The sequence below is a fragment of the Lupinus angustifolius genome, chromosome LG03, assembly GCF_001865875.1.
Source record: "Lupinus angustifolius cultivar Tanjil chromosome LG03, LupAngTanjil_v1.0, whole genome shotgun sequence".
In the NCBI taxonomy this organism is placed as follows: Eukaryota; Viridiplantae; Streptophyta; class Magnoliopsida; order Fabales; family Fabaceae; genus Lupinus; species Lupinus angustifolius.
Genome location: NC_032011.1, coordinates 15,245,507 through 15,270,056, shown reverse-complemented (window position 1 = coordinate 15,270,056; position 24,550 = coordinate 15,245,507). Strand labels below are relative to the sequence as shown.

Below are 24,550 nucleotides of genomic sequence, written 5' to 3'. Positions count from 1 at the left end.
AGTTTTTTTCATTTCTTACACGCATGTGCATTATGGCAAGGTAATGATGGGCACTAAATTGTTCTCTACTGCTTCACTTTTGTGTTTACAAACCAGTAGACAGAATATTTTTTTGGTACTACCAAATATATTCCCTGCCTTTGGTAAGAAATTAATTTCTTTCAGGTTGCGCAGCTATCCTTCCAACAAGTGTTGCTCCCAATAATTGAACTTTTGGTCGTTTTGAGGATCTAGTAGGGTTTTACACCAAAGTCTTGTAGATAGTAGAGAGAATAAAGTTAAGTATAGTTAAGAACTTGTTATTCAAAAATCATAATGAACACCAACAAATTTTGAGTGCCTATTTTTCTAGTCATAAGATTCAATGACGAAACCAAACTAAAATATTAAGCTCCTTGCCACTATGACCATAGTGAGCAATATTCTTTAAAAAATAATTATATAAATTTAAAACTATAAATAGAATTAAAATGGGAATATATTCTTCTATAATTTTCTGAATGTTGATATTAACCAGGGTGTATGATACTAGTTTGACACATGAAACTTGAGTCGGGCATCAATCAACTGAAAGAAATTTCATTTCAAGTTTAATCAGTTTAAATGATTAAACCTTCCAATCAAACCGGTGATCTTAAATATAATTAATAATTTTTATCTATAAATATATAATCATATATAAATATAAATTTTATATAATTAATAATTATATTAAATTAACATCTCTTCATCTTTTTTTTTACCAAAGTGAAAAAAAACATAAGACTAATGTTCCGTTTTTAAATTTTAAGTGAATTGTCTAGTTACTTCCCGAGTTATTTCGATTTAATCGGGTTTAACACAATCGGACCAAAATTTGGCCAGCTCAAAGCGGTCCAATCACTCCTTCGGTTAAGACCGCAAAGTAGAGTCATTTTTAAATCCGGTAAATGATCAGACTAGCAGGATCACCTGGTCCTTTCCAGCTATTTAAGAGTTAAGTATCCCAAGAAAACAATTCCACCATACCATTCAGTACATTATAAAATGATTATTACATTCTGTAATGTTTATCCCATTTTACAAGTCAAATACTCCATTCCAGAAACCACCACTATCTAGCATCAAATAAGTGGCGCATGTTACAATAATACCCATTTCTAAATGCACAAAAACCAGCTTTGGTTGTTGATCAAATATATAGTACATCTCCAAAAAAATGCATTCTTATAACAAGCCTGGGGTTCCAAATGGATTGTTATTCTGTGGCTGAGAAACATGGTTTGCAGGAAATGGTTCATATCCTGTTGCATTGACAAAGGGATTCGCCGGGTTCATCAACATATGCTGTTGCTGCTGCTGTGGCTGCTGAAAAGGTTGTACAGGACCAAATGGATTTACTTGCTGTTGCCCCATTGATGAAATTTGGACATTCGGTGTCGGAAGGACGCTGGTTGATAAAACAAATGGATCTTGCACTTCAAATGGATTTGGAGCCGCCGGTGCTCCATAGATGGGTTGCTGCGCAGACCTGTATGCTGCTTCATCGTACAAGCTGTTGAGAGTGAGAGTGTCCAACCCACCAGCCTGACAGTCATCGACAAAAAAATTTGATGAACAGAGTAAACTACATATGATAACACCAAATAATTTCCTAAACAATGTAATCTTTGAACCAATGATGTTTATCATGCATGCTAGATTTTTTCTGATAATCGTATGATCACTGGTATAAAACTAAATAGTTAAAATATTATACAAATAAATTTTCAATCAACGTAAAATTCTCTAGTAGTTTGATCCATCTAGCCGACCCCACCTAGTGAGACTAAAGCTTAGTTGTCAAAATTTTCCTAGTGATCTGCCAGCTTTTAATTCTACAGTGAATTTTGATTAAACAATGATATGAGTTTATATTGATATGAACAATCTAGAAAAGTCACATGGAAGGTCCTACCAATTGTCTCTCATTGACTGAAGAAATATCAGTACTTGGAGCAGTGACCAGTGCAAGTTCCCATCCAGTTGGATCAAAATCTTTTGTTTGTGCAGCAATTGGGTTAAAAGCTGAAGTAGCACCTACATGCACAAAAGTCACACTTCATAAATGAGCAACTCAATCCTCTATAGATTCCTAAGCAACAGAGTTACATTACGAAAACCAAAAAACAAAACTCACCAGTTTCAGTGGGCACTATGGCAAGGGCAAAAGCATTTCTTTCCTCTATGGATGATTCATTAGGGGCAGTGTCATTCAATCCCTGCATCGAGGGTGGAAGGAATAAGGAAAGTTCCAAAAAAAGCAGCAACTGAGATAACTTGGAATCCAAAAGAGTTACCAGTAAGTCTCCAATTTCAAAATTTTGAGGTGGTGGTGGAGGTGCAGGCTCAGAATTCGACACGACAATGTTATCGACATGAAATGATGGCTCTTGTTCTTCTTCAGATAATTTAGTGTCTTTAATTTCAAGGGCTTCTTCTGGTCTGTAAGTCAACTGAATGACAAAGGTCAAAAACAACAATGTTTAGTGGTGTTTACAGTAGTTATGCTCTTTATAAGCAGAATAAATGACGTACTAACCAATAATGGCTCGCTTGGAACTGTAACGACACGCGGTGCCTCCCTAATGTACTCTTCCATGGTTGTAAGAAAAGATTGTGGAGGCTAAAAATATCAACAATCAAAATTAAAACACTAGGAATCCGTATTAAAAATGAAACAGGAAGAACTTGTTGAATCAAAGAAAAATTGACACAATCACAACCAACTACCTCTCTTAAGACCGGAAACTGAAAATTCCTAGCAATTTGCAATCCTTTGCAAACTTCATAGAAATCAGAAAGACTTTCTGCCTGCAACAACTTAGGCTTTTCAATATAAATATAAAAACATTAAATTGAAAAGGCCTCGTGGTAAACAGCACAAAAAGTAAATACCTGCTGACCCGCACGTTTGTAAGCATCAAGAGCTTTGATAGCTTCATGTCTGGGCATCTCAAAAAACTACAACGAAAACAAGAGATGACCATTTCCCATATTTGATAAGCATTTAATTTAAATTTGACAATCATCACATAGATAACGATCTATGCCAACTTACCTTATCAACGAGATTGATAATGCCGTCATTAATAGCACAATAAATCTTAAAGCTCTCTTTCAGTACCTAAAATGGGCAAAAGAACCAGATCAATAACAAAAGCGAAATTTATTTTGGCATTCCAAGGTCAATGCATGCCACAAGCCTCAGCAAGGAACTTGCAATGATGTTCGTAGACGACCTCCCAATGAAAGTCAATGGGCAGGAATCAAAACAAAACCATTTTGAAGACTTTTAACCGACTAGTTTAGCCCACCATAAGCAATCGAAATGCATGTATAAATATTAAATTTTATACACATATAATGCCAATACTAACTACAAATGCAAGAAAAAGATACCAAGGTTATAATACATATTAGCCAAAAGGATGATCAATCATGTTAATGTCGCTCCCAAATTCACAACTATCAACAAGAAATTATTTAATCATGAAAACAAATTGTCACGATAAGTATTGTCTCTTTGTTATACAATGTGTCTGTTGGTTCACCGGAAGCAATCGTCGTGTAGTGTTGGTAACAAGCAATCAAATAAATGGTACGGAATAAAGAGAAGAACAAAAGATTTGCTAACAAGGTTCAGCCAATTGTGTCTACATCTCCAGGAGCATTGAGTGACAACCACTATATTATTAGAGATTAAGATTAGCAATTACAATCACATCTAAGCAAAAGTCACTGCTCACACCTACATGGCTAGATCATCCGTCAGTCTAAATAATCAGACGGATAGACCATCCGTGTCCGTCTGATTGTGAGCAGTGGGTTTTTGGGTGTTGATAGAATTGCCCTAAATAGGGTATTTAGATAAACAGAAATTACGACATACCAATGCCAGAGCATATTGCAACACATTATTGCTAACAGCTGCTCCTTCTGGCTGTAAACGTAATAATAAGATAAAATTATTACCAAATTTATATGTGCAGTAAACTGGTAAAAAACAATAAATGAGATATTGAAAATCCACATGTTTCATGACATTACCCGACAACCAACAAGTCGATAGAGCAGCTGCTGCAAAGCAGGCAACTGCTCCATTAGCTTCTCACTATCCAGATCCCTGGTCTTGCTGTACCCCTGATAGCAAATAAACAGACTTTCAAAAAACCATAACAAGTTTCCAAGAACAAGTAATACAGATGAATTTAAATAAGAAATAGACAATTCCAATAATGCAAATAAAAGTAAAATAGAATTTCTTCCTCCCTATTCCCTAATCAATCCATCTCCTCCTACTACAAGCATTAGAGTTTTGTGATAGTCTAACAGTAACTTGTGAAGTTTCAAGTGAAAAAAAGGTTAAATAAATTCATTTGGGATTTTTAATTAGGTCCCTATAACACTAGATCACCATAATGGTAGAAGCAGCCAAATTAAAAAAATTGCACTAGCATAAATTCTAATAGGGTCAATACAGTTTAAAAAGTCTTTAATTAGGTACTCTTAGAAATTGTCTACCATTAGAGTACTCTAACAGTAAGAATGTTTAAATACAAAATCAAATTACAAATAAAACAAATTCAAACTATAATAAATTACAAGGACTTAGTTGAAAATCCACAAATTGTATACGACCTACCATTTATTTTAACCTAAAAACTTTGGAATAGTTAAAGAACCAAATAATGTCAGGCCTAACTTTTTGGAATAAAGAAGATATTATACAAAGTTTTAAAATACAGGGACTTGGTTGAAAATCCCCAAATAGTATAGAGACCTACCATTTATTTTAACCTGAAAACATCTTCGGAATACTTAAAGGACAAAATCATGCTAGGTCTAACTTTTTTGGATAAAAGAAGATATCATTAGAAAAAGGGACAACATGGGAAAGACTGACAATGCACGTATGCAATCGTTGCAGCGAAATCTGTTCGAATGTCTGACATAATTCTTATGAGCATTCCGTGAGCAGAACACCAAAGAGAAGCTAAAAATGCAACTCTAACCCATATTGTTGGAGAGAATACTATTAGGCATCATATTATTTTTAATCAAACACCAGAGTTCTCATCATACAATGTCATACATCATACATGCCATCTATGACATTGTTCAATGGAATTACCCTCATTTGACCACAAAAGAGTATAATCATTGTTTAATGGTATTACCTTCTCCTGCCCTTGGGCAGGCTTGTTTAAACGCTCGGCTTCAATATCATACTTCAGAATACGGAAACATTCAAGCCTTTCTTCCAAAAATAATGCATAAGTGCGTACCCAGGCAGAGCAATCCCACGCTGCAAGCAAATGAAATGATAAGGCAAACAAATTATTAGACTTACAAGTGTTAAAAACCTCTAAGTTGAGCCTAATTGACAGTCAAGCTATATAATGTGTGTATATATATATATTTGCACACATGTGCATACATATAATAAACATGTGACAATAAAGAGGATAAGGTCAAAAAATAACCAATTGGGCTAGAATCATCCTTGAAATTGGAAAGTTGGAGTATGTGTCCTTTCCGTGAGAAATTCAGAAGTTCTTCTCTAAAAGTAGGATCACCCTCCCTCAACAACCTATGGATGACTATCAATGTTTTCAATGCCACCTGTAAATAAGATGAAGGAAAGTGAAATCTTAAGCATACCAATGAACTTATGCTAGCAACAAATGCTAAATTAAAGATGTAAGTAATAGTCATAAATATGGTACTGAATATGGCCAGGTGTAAATTCCATATGTATACTAATATCTATATTACCAAAAAACAACTTAAGTAATAACTATCATCATGTTTTGGTATATAGGAATAATGAATCCATTCTAATCTTATTCCATAATGATAAATTCTTAATCCCATCTTAGCAACAAAAAAATGAAATGATGATTCCATGCTTCATAGAATGTGATTTACTTATTTCCTTTTCCACATAACATCGTTAATTTATATGAAATAACAAGTGCTACCCTTATTAAACTTATTAACCACATCAGTTGGCCTTTTTAATGTGTCATGAAGAGGGGGATCAATGAAAGGTAAATAAAATAAAAATGGGTGGCCTAGTACACGAGGCTCCCACCTAATGGGGTCTAGGGAAGGTGTAAGTACGTAGTCTTACCTTCGCAAGCGAAAAGGTAGTTTTCAGGATTTGAACCCATGACCTCTATGTCACAAGGCAAACAACCTTACCGTTAAGTCGAGGCTTACCCTCTAAAAGGTAAATAAAATAAAATAAAAAACAAATAGGGCAAAATTTGAGCATGAGAGGTTGGTGTTTTCTATCACATATCTAACATGAAATATACACTTCAATATTTTTCTGACAAACAAAAGAAGAAGGATTGCTTTGTTTCTTATTAAGAAACACTCTTCTTAGTCCAGTGGTAAAAATAATTAACGTTGAACATTGCTCCTAAAAATAGTAAACTCGCTCATATTACAGAGTAAGATATACATGACATAAGTTGAATAAACTTCTCAGTTTTTCTAATGAGGGGTACTTATGTCATTTAGAATACCTTTGATTTCATGACATCGATGCCATTAATCAAACACTCTCCACAGCTAAACTACCAAACTGTGAACTGAGAATGATGATTTTATTCCATTCTCAATAAGTTCCCATTCTATGGAATCTCCACTCTGTGAACGTGCAGGAGAGATTGAAGTAAGGCTACAAAATAAGATCACTGCTTGGTCGAGGAAAATAAAAGATCAAAGCCTCATTACATATATGTAATTACAATTTCTTTTTGCATACGATAAACTAATAAGAGGTGTCTATCTGAACCAGTGCAGAAATTTAACAAATGCAAGGAAAATGCTGATTTTAGTAGTAACAAGAGAAATGGCACTGGATCACCTATCAAATCCTTCATCAAAACTTATTTGCACCCTTTATAGAAACTTCCTTTCAAAATTTAGTGTCATCTAGGCCGCATACCAATAATCCTTATCAAATAATTACACTTTTTCGACTTACCTTCAGGTAACTTAAAGCAAAATTTACTACGACCTATCTTTGAAAGCATTCCCCTTAAGCGCAAACCTGTTAGGAAATCCAAAGCTCCCTCAAGGGTTAAATCTTTAGTTTGGATCACTGTTCTTAATGAGATTAACAACATTGGCATCCTCCAAAAGCACAAACAACTGACTACATTGTCTCCTAATATGTGCATAATGTGTTGGCCAAATTACTAAAGCAAGACTCATCATCTCTTTGTACATTGCTCAGTGCAAGAGTTATATGGGATTGATTCTTTGGGGTCTTTGATGAGTCAAGGATCTGTGCTATGGACTTGCATACTTTACCCTCACTAAGTTTAGATATTTCGGCATACGTCATGATGCCAAAGTTCTACGGCAGTGCTCAGTTTTAAATAAATCTTTTTCATCTCTAGATTTGAGCTGAGATAGGGTGACTCTTTCAGTATCCTTTGGTGCTAGCACATGGCATTTATAGGAGGGTTTTCTTTTTATTTTTGGTGAAAAGATCTTATCCTCTTCTCTCTTCTCATCTAATAATTTCTCTTTTATTATTAAGAAAAAAATTGATTCCCCTTGAGCAAATCCCTTTATCATTGTAAAATAACATTTTAAAATTTTGGCAAGATGTGAATATCTCCTCTGTATTTAGAGCACTTTCTACATATTCGTTTTAAAGTCTTTGAAATTGAAAACAAGTATTCAGTGTCAAATGTATAGTGCAAGTTTAACGGTTTAAATTAAGTTGCTGAAATGATATCTCAACAACCGTCACTGAGCTCTCTGCACCAAATCATATTCAACTTTGCTTTACAGCACAGATTCACATTCTGAAAAGTGATTAACATTTAACCAACCCGCATTGCTATCTACTTTAGTGTGGCCCTTCAAAGTGTTAATAGTATAAGCTATCGGGTATGGAATGCTCAAACAGGTAATGAAACTGTAACTATTTACTTGTAAGTCCAAAAGGATAAAGGAAAAAAACCATTGGAGTTGCATTCAATTATTAACTTGACATCCACATTCCTAATTGAAATGTCGATAAACTTGATACTGAGAAACTATTTTCATGTAATGAAATATAAGGGGCATGAACAATAAACAATTCAGTAATGCCACAAACACAAAATCAGTCCACAAAGTACAAAAAGAATCAAATCCATGTAAAAAAAATGAACAAGTAATTAAACACTCAAGGCAAGATAATAATTTATGTTCTAGTCATATTATCAAGTGGTAATAAAGGAGATAAAGTGAAATACCGTCCAATTTCGCGTCTTGGTCATTCGGCGTGAAAGGGCATGAAGACAGTAAGCAACATCAGCCCTAGGTCGAACAGCAGATGTGGCAAACAGAACCTCTACAGATAACCAAAAAAGGTTGCAACTTTGTCAGTCTTTCATCAAATACACAAAACCCCATAATCTCAATTTTTCCCTTTACACAAATCAGAAATCATCACTAATTATAAATCACTCACTTCTTAGGTGTCTCTCTTTGGGAGGACACTCAACATGATTCGTAGCCTTCACTATTGCAACGTCCAAATCCTAACAATAACATAGAATCAAACCACCCCACATGAGAAAAATCCAATAAAATATAAAAAAATGTAATTTTTTCTTGAAATCGAAAGAACAACATATATATAGAAAAATGGAGAACATAAAAATTGAAACTTCCCATTAACGAAATTACCGCGTAATCGCTATTGACATGTGCAAGACCAACTTTGGTGGTGTCTTTGATGGCACCATAGGCTTTTCTCCATGATTTAATGGTACCCATTTGATCTCTTACGAAGTTTTTCTCTCTTTCTGAAAAGAATTGGATGTGAAATTGGTATTGATTGAATATAAAGGAAGAGAGAGAAAAGTGAAGAAGTTTGTTTGATTAGAAAACGGTGTGACTGAAGGAAAGAAAGAAGAGTGAAGGAATCAAACGAGATTCCGACAGCATTGGTTTTTGGTTGCACCTCTTTCGCTATGCGTCATCATCGGGTTTTTTTTTTTCAGTTTCTTTATAGTTTTTTCGTGATATTTTATTTTTATAATAACATGTGATTTTTATCTAATTAATTACTCGTGTAATTTGGGGGGAAGTGTTAGGTGATAATTGAGTAATTAAATAAGAGAAAATAGTTTGTGAATGGTTAGTTTAAGAGTTTTTAAAATATTAGTCTATGCATTATTTATGTTTTAATTATTATTCAATAAAGTAATATATTGAAAGATAAATGTATATCGATTATGTAAAAAATCTATGTTAATAGTATATAGATATTTGTTGAGAATAATTCATAATTAATGGGAAAATTAGGGATGACAAAAAAATTTGACTCGTAGGTACCTAGAATGTCCGCAATGAGTATCCGTAGTAATAATTTATGAGTGAGAATAAATTTTATGGTATTTACCCCAAGGTACCGCATATTTATAAATTTATTTTAAATTAAATTTATATATATATTATATTTTATTATTTTAAGATTATATATTATATATTTTAATATTATACTTCATAATAAATTACAGTGGTTTGACTATAATCATAAATTTATCATACAAAAAATATTATTATTCATGTAATATTATTTTTATATATTGATTATTACAATGTATATAAATATATAATTAAAATTAAAAATTCGTTGGGTATATAAGAATACCAACTATGCATACATGTACCTACAAATAATGCAAGTTTGGGAATGGAAAAGCACTATCCGCACTCATCCGACCCCGTTACCATCCCTATGGAGAACGTAATCATTAAACTGGATGATCCATTCAATATATCTTACGATTGTCTTCCCAAAGTCTTGAATTATTTCTCGACTTTTGAAGACTATGAAATTCAATATAGAAACTTGAAATAACATTTTCAATGTATCGTAAAAATATGACAAATGTTAATTCTTCACTCTCATTATTGAGAAGTTTTCTTCCCTTTCACTATATAAATGGAACATGTGAGAAAGAGATGACAAACAATTGAGAAGAGTAACACATATGGTAAATTCGAGTGTTTATATCCATCATAATTGAGACTAATATTTTTAATGAGAGACTTTATATGACATCCTTCTTTGGTAAGATTGAGTGTTATTATCTTAGAGGAGAGACAAATATTATAATTATACTTTATATAGTTGAGACATGGGTCTCATTGTTTTTTCTATATTTTATTAATCTAATTGTTGCTTCTACAAGTATCCATTTTGCATCATGCTGATGAAGGAAATTTGTTTTGAATTTCTCAATAGTGGTATCATAGCTGTCAGGTTCATCCGTGGAGCTCAATTTGTGTAATCCAAGATGGAAGGAGACCCTACCATCTGATTTGAAGCTTTCAAATTGAAAAGTTGTTGCAATGATTTGAAAGTATATTGATAGAAATTTGTTTGAACATGTGTCCAAGTATTCAAATGCTTATGAGTTGCAATCAAAACTTGACTATATTAATCAAAAGCAAACTTCAAGAAATAAAACATCTCGTTAGAAAGTTGGTGAAACGCTAAAGTATGATAGAGCACTTAAATTCATCTTAGGTCTTGTCAGTCAACTACAAAGATAGATATTAAGATAAATGATTAGTTGCGCTTAAATTCGTTCTTTGTTACACTAGTGGTCATGCTCTAAAACCCAGACCCATATGGGAAGGTCTCAATGAATATTATTTCAGACGGTCTATTAAATAAAAAATCTAAAAGGAAAGAACGAAGTACATCATTCCATTCTAAAGCAAATGTTATGGAGAAACGAGGAAGAAGTTAACCTCATGAGAAGAGTGAATCTCATGAAAGAAGCAAAAGTAAAGTCATGGGTCGTTCTCAATCCTTCATGAGATCAATAATTGTTATTATTATAACTAGCAAGTTACCCGTGCATTTGCACGGGACGATATTTTTTTTGCCGCATGATTAAAAACACATATTACATGTGCATTTATGATTAAGAATATGTATGTTGCTCGTGCATTCGCATGGTTAAAAACATATATATTACCAATGCATTCATATTGTTAAAAATTATTAATTATATATAAAATCATACGATCAGACCATACAGTTTGACTGTTTAAATCGGATAAACTTAATATGGGACATCTTCTGGTTTAACGTCTTGCTCGACTTTCTCAACATTATTTTTCACACATACATAACATGATATAGTTAGTAGTATCCTATTAATCAAAAAAATCATCAATAAATTTATAATTTCATTATTATTTGATTCTAAAATAAGATTAGTATGAAAATAAATATTATTATTTAACTCTAAAATAACTACAAAACAATATGTTATGATTCATATTATTATTATTTTAATATTGTTATAGTAACATTATATTTTAATATTGCATAGGTAATCATATTTCTTTTATTTTTAAATAAATCACGTACATTATAGAGTTAATTTGTTGTATCATCATTTTATTATATTTGATCGTTTAACTTAATTTATTAATTGTGTATAATGTCATTTTTGTAATTGAACCATAAAATTTGAGTTTTTATATTTATTTATGACATTAAAAATATAATTATTTATTTATCAATATAATTATAATTATGCATTAAGTTTCTAATGTTAAATAATTGTGTAATATGTTCAATTAATCATGCATGTTATACAATTCAATAAATCAAAATAAATTATAGATTAATGAATCCAAATATATATAAATTATCAGAAATGATGTAAAACATTAATGAGTATATATTACTCAATTAATATTTCATAATTTCATTAATTATAATACTGCAAATTTATATTTTATTTTTGTAACTGATCCATAAATTCAAACAACAAATTGAATAAAAATTGAATTAAATATTAATATTCCGAAAATTTATTATTTACAATTTGACAAATTCATATCATTAATAAACCAAAATAATTGTCGCAATCAAATCAACTTGCTTTAATATTCTGATTGTCACATCCTATTAAAGATTAAATAGAAATTAATTCAAAAACGCAATTAAAAATCAAATCACAAAACTAATTTTAAAACCAATTATTTAATTTTTAGATAACGGAATAAAAGATATTCAAAGACAATTATGTCTAATAATTTTGGCTTCTAAAATGTAACTAACAATTGATTATTGCGTACAATATCATTTTTGTAACTGACTGGAAAATGTTGAACTTTTATGTTTATTTATGACATTATAATTTAATTATTTCTTTATCAGTATAATTATAAATATGCATTAAATTTTCAATGTTAAACTAATCATGTAATATGCTCAATTAATCACGCTTGTCCTGGAGTTCAATGAATCATGACAAATTACATATAAATATAAATTGATCCATAAATTTAAATTTTGTAATTGATTCATTAATTCAAAAAAATAGAATATAAATGGAATTGAATATAAATATATTTCACAAATTTATTATTTATAATTATGAAAATTTATATCCATAATGAACATTGCTTAAAATTAGCGAATCATAAATAATTTAATCAAAATATAAATCAAATCAATTAATTATCATAATCAAATGAAATTTCTTTAATATTTTCATTATTACATCATATTAAAGAGAAATTCAATCAAAAAACACAATAAAAAATCAAATAACAAATATAATCGTGGATGACAATTATTTAGTTTTAAGATAATAGAGCAAAATACATTAAAAGACAATCATGCCTCATAATTTCAGTTTCTAAAGTGTAACTACCAATTAATATTACTCAATTAATACATTCAAAGACATTAATGATTAATTATTACTCAATTAACATTCCACAAATTTATTAGCTATAATTATGCAAATTTGTATTATATTTTTGTAACTCATCCATAAATTCAAACAAAAAAGAATTAAATAGAATTAAATATTAATATTCCATAAATTTATTACTTAAATAGTACAATATAAATGAAATTAAATTGACTGATATGATGATCACATTTATTATGATTAATTAGATAAAATATTCATATTCAACAATTAAGTATGCCAAATTATTTATGATGAGAATAAAAAAAATTAAAGATTATTCTTACTAATATAAAGTTGACACATTCAAATAGTGAAAAGAAATATCTTCGAATGAAAAAGAACAAACACATAATAAAATTAAAGAACTATTATTCTACAACGAGATAATGAATATAACCTCTAATCGTTGTATTATAGGATGTGAGATTTCTTTTCTACAAATGTCGAAACAAAGAATATGACCAATTCGTATTTCCTGCTTTAGAAAAATAACCACAAAGGAAAAAATATTTTTACAAATATCATGTGAGAAAAAATAATCAAATTCATTTATTGTGGAATAAAATTGAAGATTTTAGTAAGATAAGGACAAATAGACATAACGCTAACCCATAAATATGCTTTAAGGAAGAGTCAAACTGCAAATGAAGAGATAAGATGATAAAAGTGAGATAAAATGAAAAGATAAATAAATTCATAACAACAAACAAACAAATACTATATTGTAACTTGTAACTAAATGTGTGTGTATATATATAAATGGAAATCAGGTACATAACATAGTTATTGAAGGTTTGGTCATTGTTAGGGATGAAATCCTTCTAAATCAGACACTAAGAAAGATGATTATTGGAAGAACAAATGTACAAAATAATGAAATTAATCGTACTATATATACAATATAAACAAATCAAAGAAAAAAATAAGAATATACATACATAATAAACAAAAAATCAATTAAAATATCTAAAAAATAAGAACATATCTAAAAGTAAACAAATGAATGAAAAAATAAATAAAATGTACTTTAAACAACATATTTACAAAAGAAGAACAAATCTACAATTATGAAGATTGAGTAGCGGGATACAGAAGTCATCATATTAAGTTAATGAATGAAAAAATTAATAAAAATACACTTTAAACAATATATTTATAAAATAAGAACAAATCTACAATGATGAAGATTTAGTAGCGGGATATAGAAGCCATCCTATTAAGTTTAAACGAAATGAAGTTTGACGAATGAAACATTGGATTGTAGACATGTGAGAGAAGAAGAGAGAAATGTGAAATGAAAGGGGAGAAGAATATGGAGATATGAAATGATAATGGTGGAGAAGTAACTCATATGTGAAAAGGGATTTAATCCCCTTTATTGTGAGATGTAATTTCTTCATGGAATAAAAAACATATGAGTCCATTAATCATTAGAATTAAATTGTACAATGAACAAAAAGGGAAGATTGACATGTTTTGGAGGGAAAGTTTTGATTGAGAGATTGACACATGTCATGAGAGACCTTTAGTTTTGATTATAAATTGACACATGTCATGAGAGCTTGAGAGATTGACACATGTCATGATGGACAATTTTTTGTTATATAGGTAATAGATAGACAAAGAAGTGTGCCCATGAAGAAAGACCATAAAATTGAAAATATCCATGAAGATTTAGTTGATCTAGGGAAGATAGGTTATAAGCATACCAAAGTCATCACTAGAAACAATATTGTTATCCTCATAGGAGAAGACAATTACCTAAATGTTAGATATGTTTATTGTTTTTGGATCGTTGATTTTGATACCCATTTACATGTAAGTTCACATGAAAGTTTCTTCTTAAATTACAAGAAATGTGATTAAAGTACTATGAAAATGGGAAATCATGTTATATAAAGATTGCATATATTAGTGATATCATGTTGCTAACAAACATGGGATACAAGTTTGTATTAAAAGAGGTGAGACATATTCTAGATTTGCACCTTCACACATAAGATGGATAATGTTGGTTTAGTAGGTGTCGCGCCTCGATTTTCGGCTTTGCAACCTCTCTTTGAGTCACTATCAAATCTTCTTGTGATTAAAACGCGAAAAACTCAATTTCAAGCTCAATTTATGATAAAATGGTCTTTCGAATAAGATTTATAAGTTCGAGAGTTGATTACGTATCAGAGAAGGTATTAGCATATGTCCACATGTAATAAAACATTACCCTAACTAATTACAAGGATTAAATACCCTTGATTTATTAGAATAAATATTTATTTTTTACTTTTCTGTCTAACGAAAGTAAATTTTGCTCATACATATCCCTATATGTATTACAAAATCAATACCAAGTAGTTTTGGTTAGAAAATTATTAACTTGATTGGGTTGATTTAATAAATTTTTAAAGATATTTAAATTAATTGGAAAGGATTAGTAGTCGAAGAGTCGACATTTGTCACTTATCCCTCCCTGCTTCAATAAATAATATAGATAATACTAATGATTACAACCATTTCTTAAGATGTGACACGAATTATAACTTTGCTATCAAATTCCCTTAAAACATTTTATTTCTTAATTTTATTATTATTAATATTTATTATTATTCTTATAAAAATGTAGGTACCGTATATACAAATGTATGAAAACATAATTTGGTTAACAATTAAAATGGAAACAAAATTTGAGAGTTTTGGCAGATTTATTAGTTTTGACTATTATTATATTAATTTATTTTGAAATAACAAAAACAAAAGAACCTACATAGCAATTATTAATAAAGTAAACAGTAAAAAAACTCATATTATCATTATAAACAGAAATACAGAATTATATGATACCAAACGACAGCTAGGACATGTCCAGTAGGTATACTTTATATATGAAATTATAAAATTGCAATGAAAAAGGTAATATATGAAAAATGATATTTGTTTGGGTGCACTATCAGAATTACTATGAAAGTAATAATCAATGCTTGACAAATACATCCGTTTTGTCCCAAATAAAATGAAGTTCATGTGAATCATGTTGAGTATCTCCATTGACTGCATTGAAAGGCCAATAGATATGGCATTTATCCTTTCCTCATTTTACGTAACCTACACCAAAATTTCAAAGAGTACGAATTTGTCATACTCACCATGGATGCTATTTATGTTTTACTTATTGTTTGAAAGAAAATATCTCTATTTTATTATTGGTTTAAAAAAAGTATTAACACTACTTGTTTTATTAACTTAAAACTGTTAAAACACAACCTCCAAATCTGCTGAACATGCACACACACAGTGCACTTAATATTTGCTATTAGAATAGAGAATCATGCACACTTAGTGCATTAGTAGAAAAATAGAAGCTAGAGAATTAAAGAGTGAAGAGATTGGAGTATATGGAAATGAATGAAAATCTTGTTGTATTGAAGAAATGTATTGTATATCAATTACAACAACTTACTCAGTTGAAATACAACTAATCTATTTATAGCTTCTCAACTAAACTCATTTCTAACTAACTTTTTCATAAGAAAACTATATAAACTAACAAGGCTGAAATGACCTAAAATTTCTATTGGTGAAAGTTTTCTCATTTTCTGTTATTAATGTTGAAATTACATTATTCTTTAACACTCCTCCTTAATTCAACATTCATTACCTATTTCTTACGCATATCTTCATTCTCAGCCTCTCAAACTTTTCTTTCTTCAAAGGTTTTGTGAAAACATCAACCAATTACACTTATGAACTGCAGAATTTCAGCTAGACAGTCCCCTTGCTCACTTGTTCTCTTATATAGTGAAATCTAGTCTCTATATGCTTGCTTCTACCATGGGCTACTAGGTTCAAAGCAAGGTTAATTGCACACTTATTTTTCACCATTAACAGTGTTCCATCATCTGGTTTTACCACAATTCTTCTAACAAAGCCTTCATCCAGACAACTTGACATGGCCACATACAAGTTGCTATGTATTCAGCTTCACACGAAGACAATGACACAACATCTTGCTTCTTGGAACACCAACTTATAGGAGCATCACCAAAGCTGAATAAATAGCTTAGTTGTGCTTTTTCTATCTATCTTGTCACTACACCAATCTGCATTAGAGAAATTAACTAATTCCATGTTGTTTTTGTTGTTATGGCTTGTTGGGAATGCAACTCCAAGACCAATTGTCCCCTTTAAGTATCTCATCACCCTCTTTACTGCAACTAAATGAGTTTGTTTATGTACTTCCATAAATCTACTCACTAATCCCATTCCATATATAATATCTGGTCTGGTATTGCATATATACCTTAGTGAATCAACCATTTGTCTAAACAAAGTCTTATCAACTTGTTTGTCTTCTTCATTTTGGTCTGCATTGCTTCCTATTTTTGCAAGGGTTGAGGATGCATTACAATCCACCATGTTAAATGTTTTAAGCACACCAGTAATATACTTGGTTTGATGTGTAAAGATCCCTTGATCTGTCTTCTTGAATTCGATATCAAGGAAATATGCTAGTTGTACAAGATCACTCATCTCATATTAATGCATGAATTAATTTAGTTTGTGTGTCTTTTTGCATGAGCGAATGAGGTTTGTGGAATGAGGTATGAGATGGTAAATTAGCATGACCAATGCATTAGTATGTGATTGTCAAAAAGATTGGCAGCGGAAAATCAATTTTATTCTTGAAATGGAAACATTGGTGCCCCATTGTTTGGGTGACGCTAAGCCTTGGGGAAAGCAATAGGCTTTCAAAATAAGATATGACTCGCTAGTTTCTCGAGGACTGTCAACTCTGACTTGATTATACCATGAATCTTGATTGAGGATGATTGTTATAAGGGTGCTTAGAAGCAATGATGATATGACTTGATTTTTCTCGTTTTTTTGGAATATGAATTTTAGGTTTAAAAAAACTAATTCCTTTCCATTAAGAGATGTCGGTATAGTAAGACATAACATTCCACATTTAATTACTATGAGGCGTACCTCGATAGTTTCTCTTGTGTTGATGACAATCTTAGAGGAAACATAAGGTCTCAGACCAAGATTACATCTAGATCGTTTCTTAGCATTGCCCAATAAACATCTTACCATGCATTTGCTATCTTGGGAGCATACTCCACAAGGTCGCATGCAGTTGATGACAATTACAGAGGAAACTCAAGGTTTCAGACATTGCATCTATTAAATGCAAGATGTTTTTACTATTTCAAGTTAGTTTCGATAGCAATTGCCATAACACTAAGAACTGATGTATGATCTTTATAAAAATCTCTCTTAGAAAAAGAAATGAATCTGATTATTGAAGGAAGAAACGTTTTATACATGATCGAATGATATGCACGATGTATGAGATGCTTTTTTTTTTATGATGCATGGAAAATGTGAATATATTTTTGGCTCTTTTTCGAATGCATGTGAAGTGCATGAATTGGTTTACCTTTTTTTTGCATGACATGATAGTGCATAAAATGCAAGCTTGAATGATTTTTTTCTTCTTAATACGCACATGAATGGAATATGTAGGTGATGATGAATGATATGTATTTTGATTTATTTTTTGTTTTTTGATTAATTGAACGCATGAATGAATGTTTGGATGATATATTTTTAATGAATATTTTAAAGATAATTTTTTATATTTTTATGAATGATATTTTATTATTTTTTGTGAATGATGAAAGCATGAATGATGTTTTTTAATTTTCTTTATGAATGTTTGAATGATGTATATTTTGATGAATGTATGAACTATGTAATTTTGGAATGAATGCATGTATGAATGGATAAATGATATGTATGAGCATTATGTATATTAACGTCGATGCATTTTGTATGCCCATAGGGTGTGGTAGATCCTATTTAGGGGAGATATAGCCCCAGTAAAATGTCATGGTAGACTTGACATCTACATACTTTTAAGGCCACTCTGGAGTTAAATGATATACTCCAAGTTTATTAGGATGATAGAAAACTAATCCCTTGGGCGTTTAGCCCATCAAAGGGTATGAAAATTATCCCTAGGGCGTTTAGCCCATCGAAAGGTATGGAAATTATCCCTAGGGTGCTTAATGCATGGTAGGGAATAAAAATTGTCCATAGGGCGCTTAGCCCATGGTAGGGAATAGAAATTATCCCTAGGGCACTTAGCCCATGGTAGGGAATGAAATTTATCCCCAGGACGCTTAGCACATGGTATGGAATGAAAACTATCCCTAGGGCGCTTAGCCCATGGTAGGGAATGAAAATTATCTTTAGGGCGCTTAGCCCATGGCAGGGAATGAAAATTATCTTTAGGGCGCTTAGCCCATGGCAGGGAATGAAAATTATCCTTAGGGCTTTTAGCCCACGAGAGGGAATGGAAATTACCCCTAGGGCGCTTAGCTTATGGTTGGGAATGAAAATTATCCCTAGGGTGCTTAGCCCATGGTAGGGAATGAAAATTATCCCTAACGCTTAGCCCATGGTAGGGAATAAAAATTATACCTAGGACGCTTAGCCCACTTTGACGTCCTTATGGCACAAGGACGTCAAAGTGCAAAAGTCCTAATTTATGAATGATTAGAGACAATATTTAAGATATGCTTCTCGTGTCCTAAAATGGTATACTTACAAGGTTTTGGGTAGTCTAAAGGTCACAACCCTATGGTGTGGTACTAGGTCTTGATTAAAGTGGACTTGATAAGAGCTTTAGACTTCTAGGTCACCAGATCGCATCCAATCCCGAAAGAACGGAAACCAAATATCATGGGCTAGAAATGAGAAGGATCGAGCCCTCCGCCAATATTAGATATGACTTGAGGTCATTTACCAGCAAAGCAGATGTCCCTTTTATCTCAAATCCTAATCACTAATACCCGAGTTCAGGGCATATGTGTGTAACTCGAGTATATTATGTTTGTGTATGGGGAAGCGCACAAACCTTTGTTAAAAATAAATTCCACACCCCAAAAGATACAAAAATAGTTAAAATAGAGAGTTCGATAAATAAATAAAACAAATAAAACACATAATAATTTATTATTCTAATAAAACAAACAAGTAAAAAAAAGGTGGGTATTTAAGTCAATGAATTAGTGGCTCTGAGCCTGACTCTTTTATGGGTTGTCCCTAGTAGAGTCGTTAGCTGTCGCGACCTGATTTTTGGTTGGAAGATCAGTCCTACGACTTACGGAGAAGCGAACTCGATTTCTACCCCTCCCAATTGATTTGGAGTCGTCTCTACGTTTTTTGCGGTTAAAATGTAAAAAACTCTCTAATAAGCCCAATTAGGACAATTCAGTCTTTAAACAGAGATTCTAAGCTCGAGAGTCGATTACAGATCGGGGAAGGTATTAGCACCCCGTCCGCCCGTATTAAAATGTTAGTCTCGTTAGTTACATGGACTTTTATACCATTAAAATCATTTGTTAAAAAATCAATTATAAAACAAAATATTTTATTTTTTATATTTGTGTCTAAAAGAGTTCATTTTGCTCTTACGTATCCCTAGGTGCAATAAGGAACTCAAGACTATGTAGTTCTAGTTCAAAAATTAGTTGGTTATTTTGGTTGATTGTTATTGATTTTAAAATGACGATTTGGTATTGATAGATTTAGTGGAATTGATTTTGTAGATTTTGAAATATTTAGTATGTGATTGTTTTATTTTAATGGAACTAATAGTTTAGAGATGATACTGATCATAAACCTTCTTTCCATTTTCAGAGAATTTAGAGACTACTAGAACTATGACCTTACTATAATAATTCCATTATTGATTACGGTGATAAGATAGTTTTGAATTATTTTTATATGAAATTAATAGCTTACAGACGATATTGATTATAGACCCTCTTCCCATTTTCAGAGAAATTAGGGACGACTCGAACCATAACCTTACTATAAAAATTTCATTATTAATTAAGTGATAAAATATTTTTGAATTATTTATATATATGGAATTAATAGCTTGGAGATGATGTTGGTCATAGACCTTCTTGCCATTTTCAAAGAAGTTAGAGATAATTCAAGCATGAAGCCAAAGGGAATGAAAACTTTCACACTATGTTTGGTTAAGGAGAGAAAGTAGAAGGAAAGAAAGTGGAAGGAAAGAAAGTAGATTGAAAGAAAAGTAGTGGAAAATGAGATGAAAACTTTGTTGTTTGGTATGATTAAAAATAAAAGAAAAATAAGAGGAAAAAAAATATGTAATGAATATAAAATGACATAAATGCCCTTATTAATTTTATATAAATTTTTTTATGTAGTATGTCTAATATTTAAAAACTAACTCTGCTATTACAAATTATATAAATATTTGTTTTGTAATAGTATTAATTAATATTTTTAACTAACATGTAAATTATAAAGTTTAATATAGTCACTTTTATAAAAGTCAGTAAAAATCATTGATATCTTATATTTATTCTCACTAATGTATCTAAAGAAATCATAACTTGTATTTGATAACTACCTTTATATTTCTAATCATCTCATTTTTGCATATTTACTTTTTGTATTTATGATTTTATTTATTATTTGTCATTTTATATGTAATTTTAAGAAATTATGATTTTTTTTGCTATATTTCTATTTAGCATATACAATTACTATTTATTTGTGAGTTCAAAAGTAATGGAATTAAAATTAAGTAAACTAATTTCACATATAAATGAATACAAATAAATAAGTTCACTACATTGTGTTTATTTTCACTTAAAATACACAATTCTTTCAATTCATTAATGATGTAAGGACAAATTTGTAATTTTTTATGGTTTTCTTTCCTTTATGCATTTTCTTTTCAAGATGGGGGAGAAAGGTTTTATGGTGGGGCCTATGTGTTTTTTCCTCCTATTTTATGTTATAACCAAATGATGGAAAATGACATTTTCCACTCATTTTCTTTCCACTTCTTTTCTTTCATCTCATTTTCTATAGAACCAAACATAGCCTAAATCTCCCTTTTTCCTTCTTGTCCATTCCAGCGGCAGTGACACGATTTAGCGGAGGACGGCGACGCCAAATTGAGGTTCTGGCTTCCATATGCTACCGAAGCATGTTGCAGAACAAGGTGTGATTATCTTCTCTATCTCCTCTTCTTCAATGGTTCCCTTTTCAGTGAAGTTATGGATTCCCGGTATTGAGAATGTATGATTATGCGGTGATGCTTTGGCAAAAGTGAACATGGCTACCACTCTTTTCATTTTGGGTCGAATGGGTTGTGAATTCGTCTCCGGCGAAGCTCGCATCTTATTTCGGTGGAGATAGGAAACTTTGGTCCGAGCTACCGTGATAAGAATTTGTGTTTGGTTTGAAAATAGGTTGAATTTGTATATGCATGCAATTGTGTGTGGGGTTGAAGGGTTATTATGTTTTGAACTATGTGAATCAGAAACAATAATGGCATGTTCATTGTAACAAGATACTATATTTCTCACTATTATTGCGATAACAATAAAATAAAAGGTTAATGTATCTTCTCGAAAGATCAAGACAACTCCTGTGAGTATGATCCTAGTCTTCACTCTTTAAGGATTGGCCTTATGTTCTTGGTTGTTTTTTTTTTGCACTTGTCTGATATTATTTGATTTGTGATACACGTCTATGTGAGGTTCTCTAGTTGTTGCATCTTGACTGTCTGTAATTGCTGCCCTTTATCTATTTATGTCGTCTTGATGGAGTTGTAGGTATATGTATGGTATGTGGTTTGTGTTCTTCGATTGCTATATATATGTTGCTCTCTGATCTATAGGATATGCATGGGTATTGCGTATGTAGATTGATCTTTGGTAATGGTATGATGTGTGTGTGCTTATTTCGATTTCATAATATGTGGGTATCTCTGTGATTGCCTCCCTCTGTATAACTCTGCTCTTTTTTTTTGTAACTGTGTGATAGCTTATTCTCTGGTTTTTCTGTGTTGTAATGTGTATATGTTACCCCCTGTATGATAGATAATCTCTTGCCCTTTATAATGGTTTGTGAAGGACCTTTTGGTTTGCCAAATGATAATCAGAAACGTACACAACCCTTTTGTTTTCTGATTATTCCATCTGAAACTGTTCATTATTGCTGATTATGACTGTGTGTTTGTGTAACTGTGCAATAACCTCTGAAATTTGCACCCCTAATTGTCATCCTTTGAGATTCTGTTATGAAAATTCACTACTGACCCTTCTCCCTGAGTTAATATGAATATCAATTCTTAATTGGCCTAGTGTGTAACTGAAAAAAATGAGCATGTTATCAGACCATGACTTTTGATTTGCATCTGTTACTAAAACCATCTCTTCAAGTCTTGCTTGATGAATCTCAGCTGGACCATTTAGTATTGGTGTGGTTTATTCTAACAATGCTATTTGGCTTCTTTCTCACTTGGTTTAATGCTGGATTTTTTTTGGTTCAAGTGTAGACCCGGTAACAACTTGTGGGCGTTGGCCAAAGTCATGATCAACAAGGGGTTTGGTTATCGATCCCTTGCCACTCTTGTTAATAACGATGTTGTTGTTGTTATGTTTCTTGTGCTAATATATTATGTTTGCATCATCACTTGGTTGTGTAGGTTGGTTTGCAAATTGCACTTACTCTCAGTGCTTGGGTTAGTGTTAGTAATGACAGTAGTTCCAACAAAGTTGCAGCTATTTGGAACAGGTTTCTATTAATAACACTTATTGAAGGCATAAGAAGCATGGTCTCGATAGAATTTGGATTGTAAGAGCCTCCACCAGATTGAATTGCTGAACAATCAACACCATTATTTGTAACGCCCCGAAAAATATTCTTTATTTATTACGTGGAAAAGTGAGTAAAAAATTTTCTTTTGCATTGGTGACATAAAATTGTTTCCTTTTAAAAACCTTTCTTTTCCAGAACATCACTTTAAGTAACATATAACGCGGAAATCAAAACCGGTTACCTAACGGTAACTGAAATGATACAACATTTCCTGAATATACACCATCATAGATATATATATATAATGGGTTAAGTCATAGTCAGTCCATACGGACTAGGTTAGTAAAGGCAGAAACTACATCGCCGCTAACATATACAAAATCCAAAGAAACGCAGCCCCCACCAAAAACAAAAAGGGGACATCGACTGGCCCACAAGCTGACTCAAAAGATTCCAGGAATGTTGGACCCCTCATTTGGGTCCTCCTCCTCCTCCGAGTCAGACACGAGGTCGATCACCTCCACCGAGCTCTCTACATTGACGAGCTCAACGACCTCGTCCACATCCTCCTCCTCCTCCACTTCATTATGCCACAACTCAACGACATAATACGGAGAGGATGACTTTCTCAAAACTGGAGCCTTCTTGCAGGGACCTCCTCCAAGACCATTGCTCCTCTTGGCTCTACTAGATGACAGAGCATCCAAATAATCTGGCCACGTCCTATAACCGTGGGAGGAAACAACGCCATTACTCCTGACTGGCGGGTATCGAAGTCCAACCTCTGAAGATGTCGGCCTCTTTAGCGGCAAGGTGATGGAAGCGTCAATATAGGTGTCGGGGTGAGAGATCATCATTGATGACCCGTTGCACACCATGTGCAACGACAAACCGCAGGGGCCTGTGTATGTATATCAGTGCCCGTCACTAGCCCATTGTCCCATCGGGGACATCGTGAAGTGATAACCTCGAATGTGAGTGCAGTATTTGGCCATCTGCATAACAAATATATACAGAACAAGAATAATACAAAAGAGAGAGTAAGACATCTAATGAACATAAATTCATTGACGGCGTGGACTTACTCAGAATATCACACTCGGATGTGAAAAGCAGTTCATATATATATA

At 31.8% G+C, this 24,550-nt stretch overlaps 1 protein-coding gene across 1 annotated transcript; it reads right to left on the bottom strand.

Moving 5' to 3' along the window:
- LOC109343502 (putative clathrin assembly protein At2g01600) lies at nt 986–9,052 on the bottom strand. Its single transcript, XM_019581827.1, has 15 exons — nt 8,722–9,052; nt 8,504–8,573; nt 8,286–8,383; nt 5,505–5,643; nt 5,199–5,326; nt 4,069–4,161; nt 3,911–3,961; nt 3,080–3,145; nt 2,917–2,982; nt 2,752–2,832; nt 2,561–2,644; nt 2,319–2,474; nt 2,159–2,240; nt 1,937–2,058; nt 986–1,566 (listed from the first exon to the last, which is right to left on the bottom strand). Exons 1-15 carry the CDS (start codon nt 8,809–8,811, stop codon nt 1,207–1,209), a joined length of 1,686 nt encoding a protein of 561 aa, XP_019437372.1. The 5' UTR covers nt 8,812–9,052; the 3' UTR covers nt 986–1,206.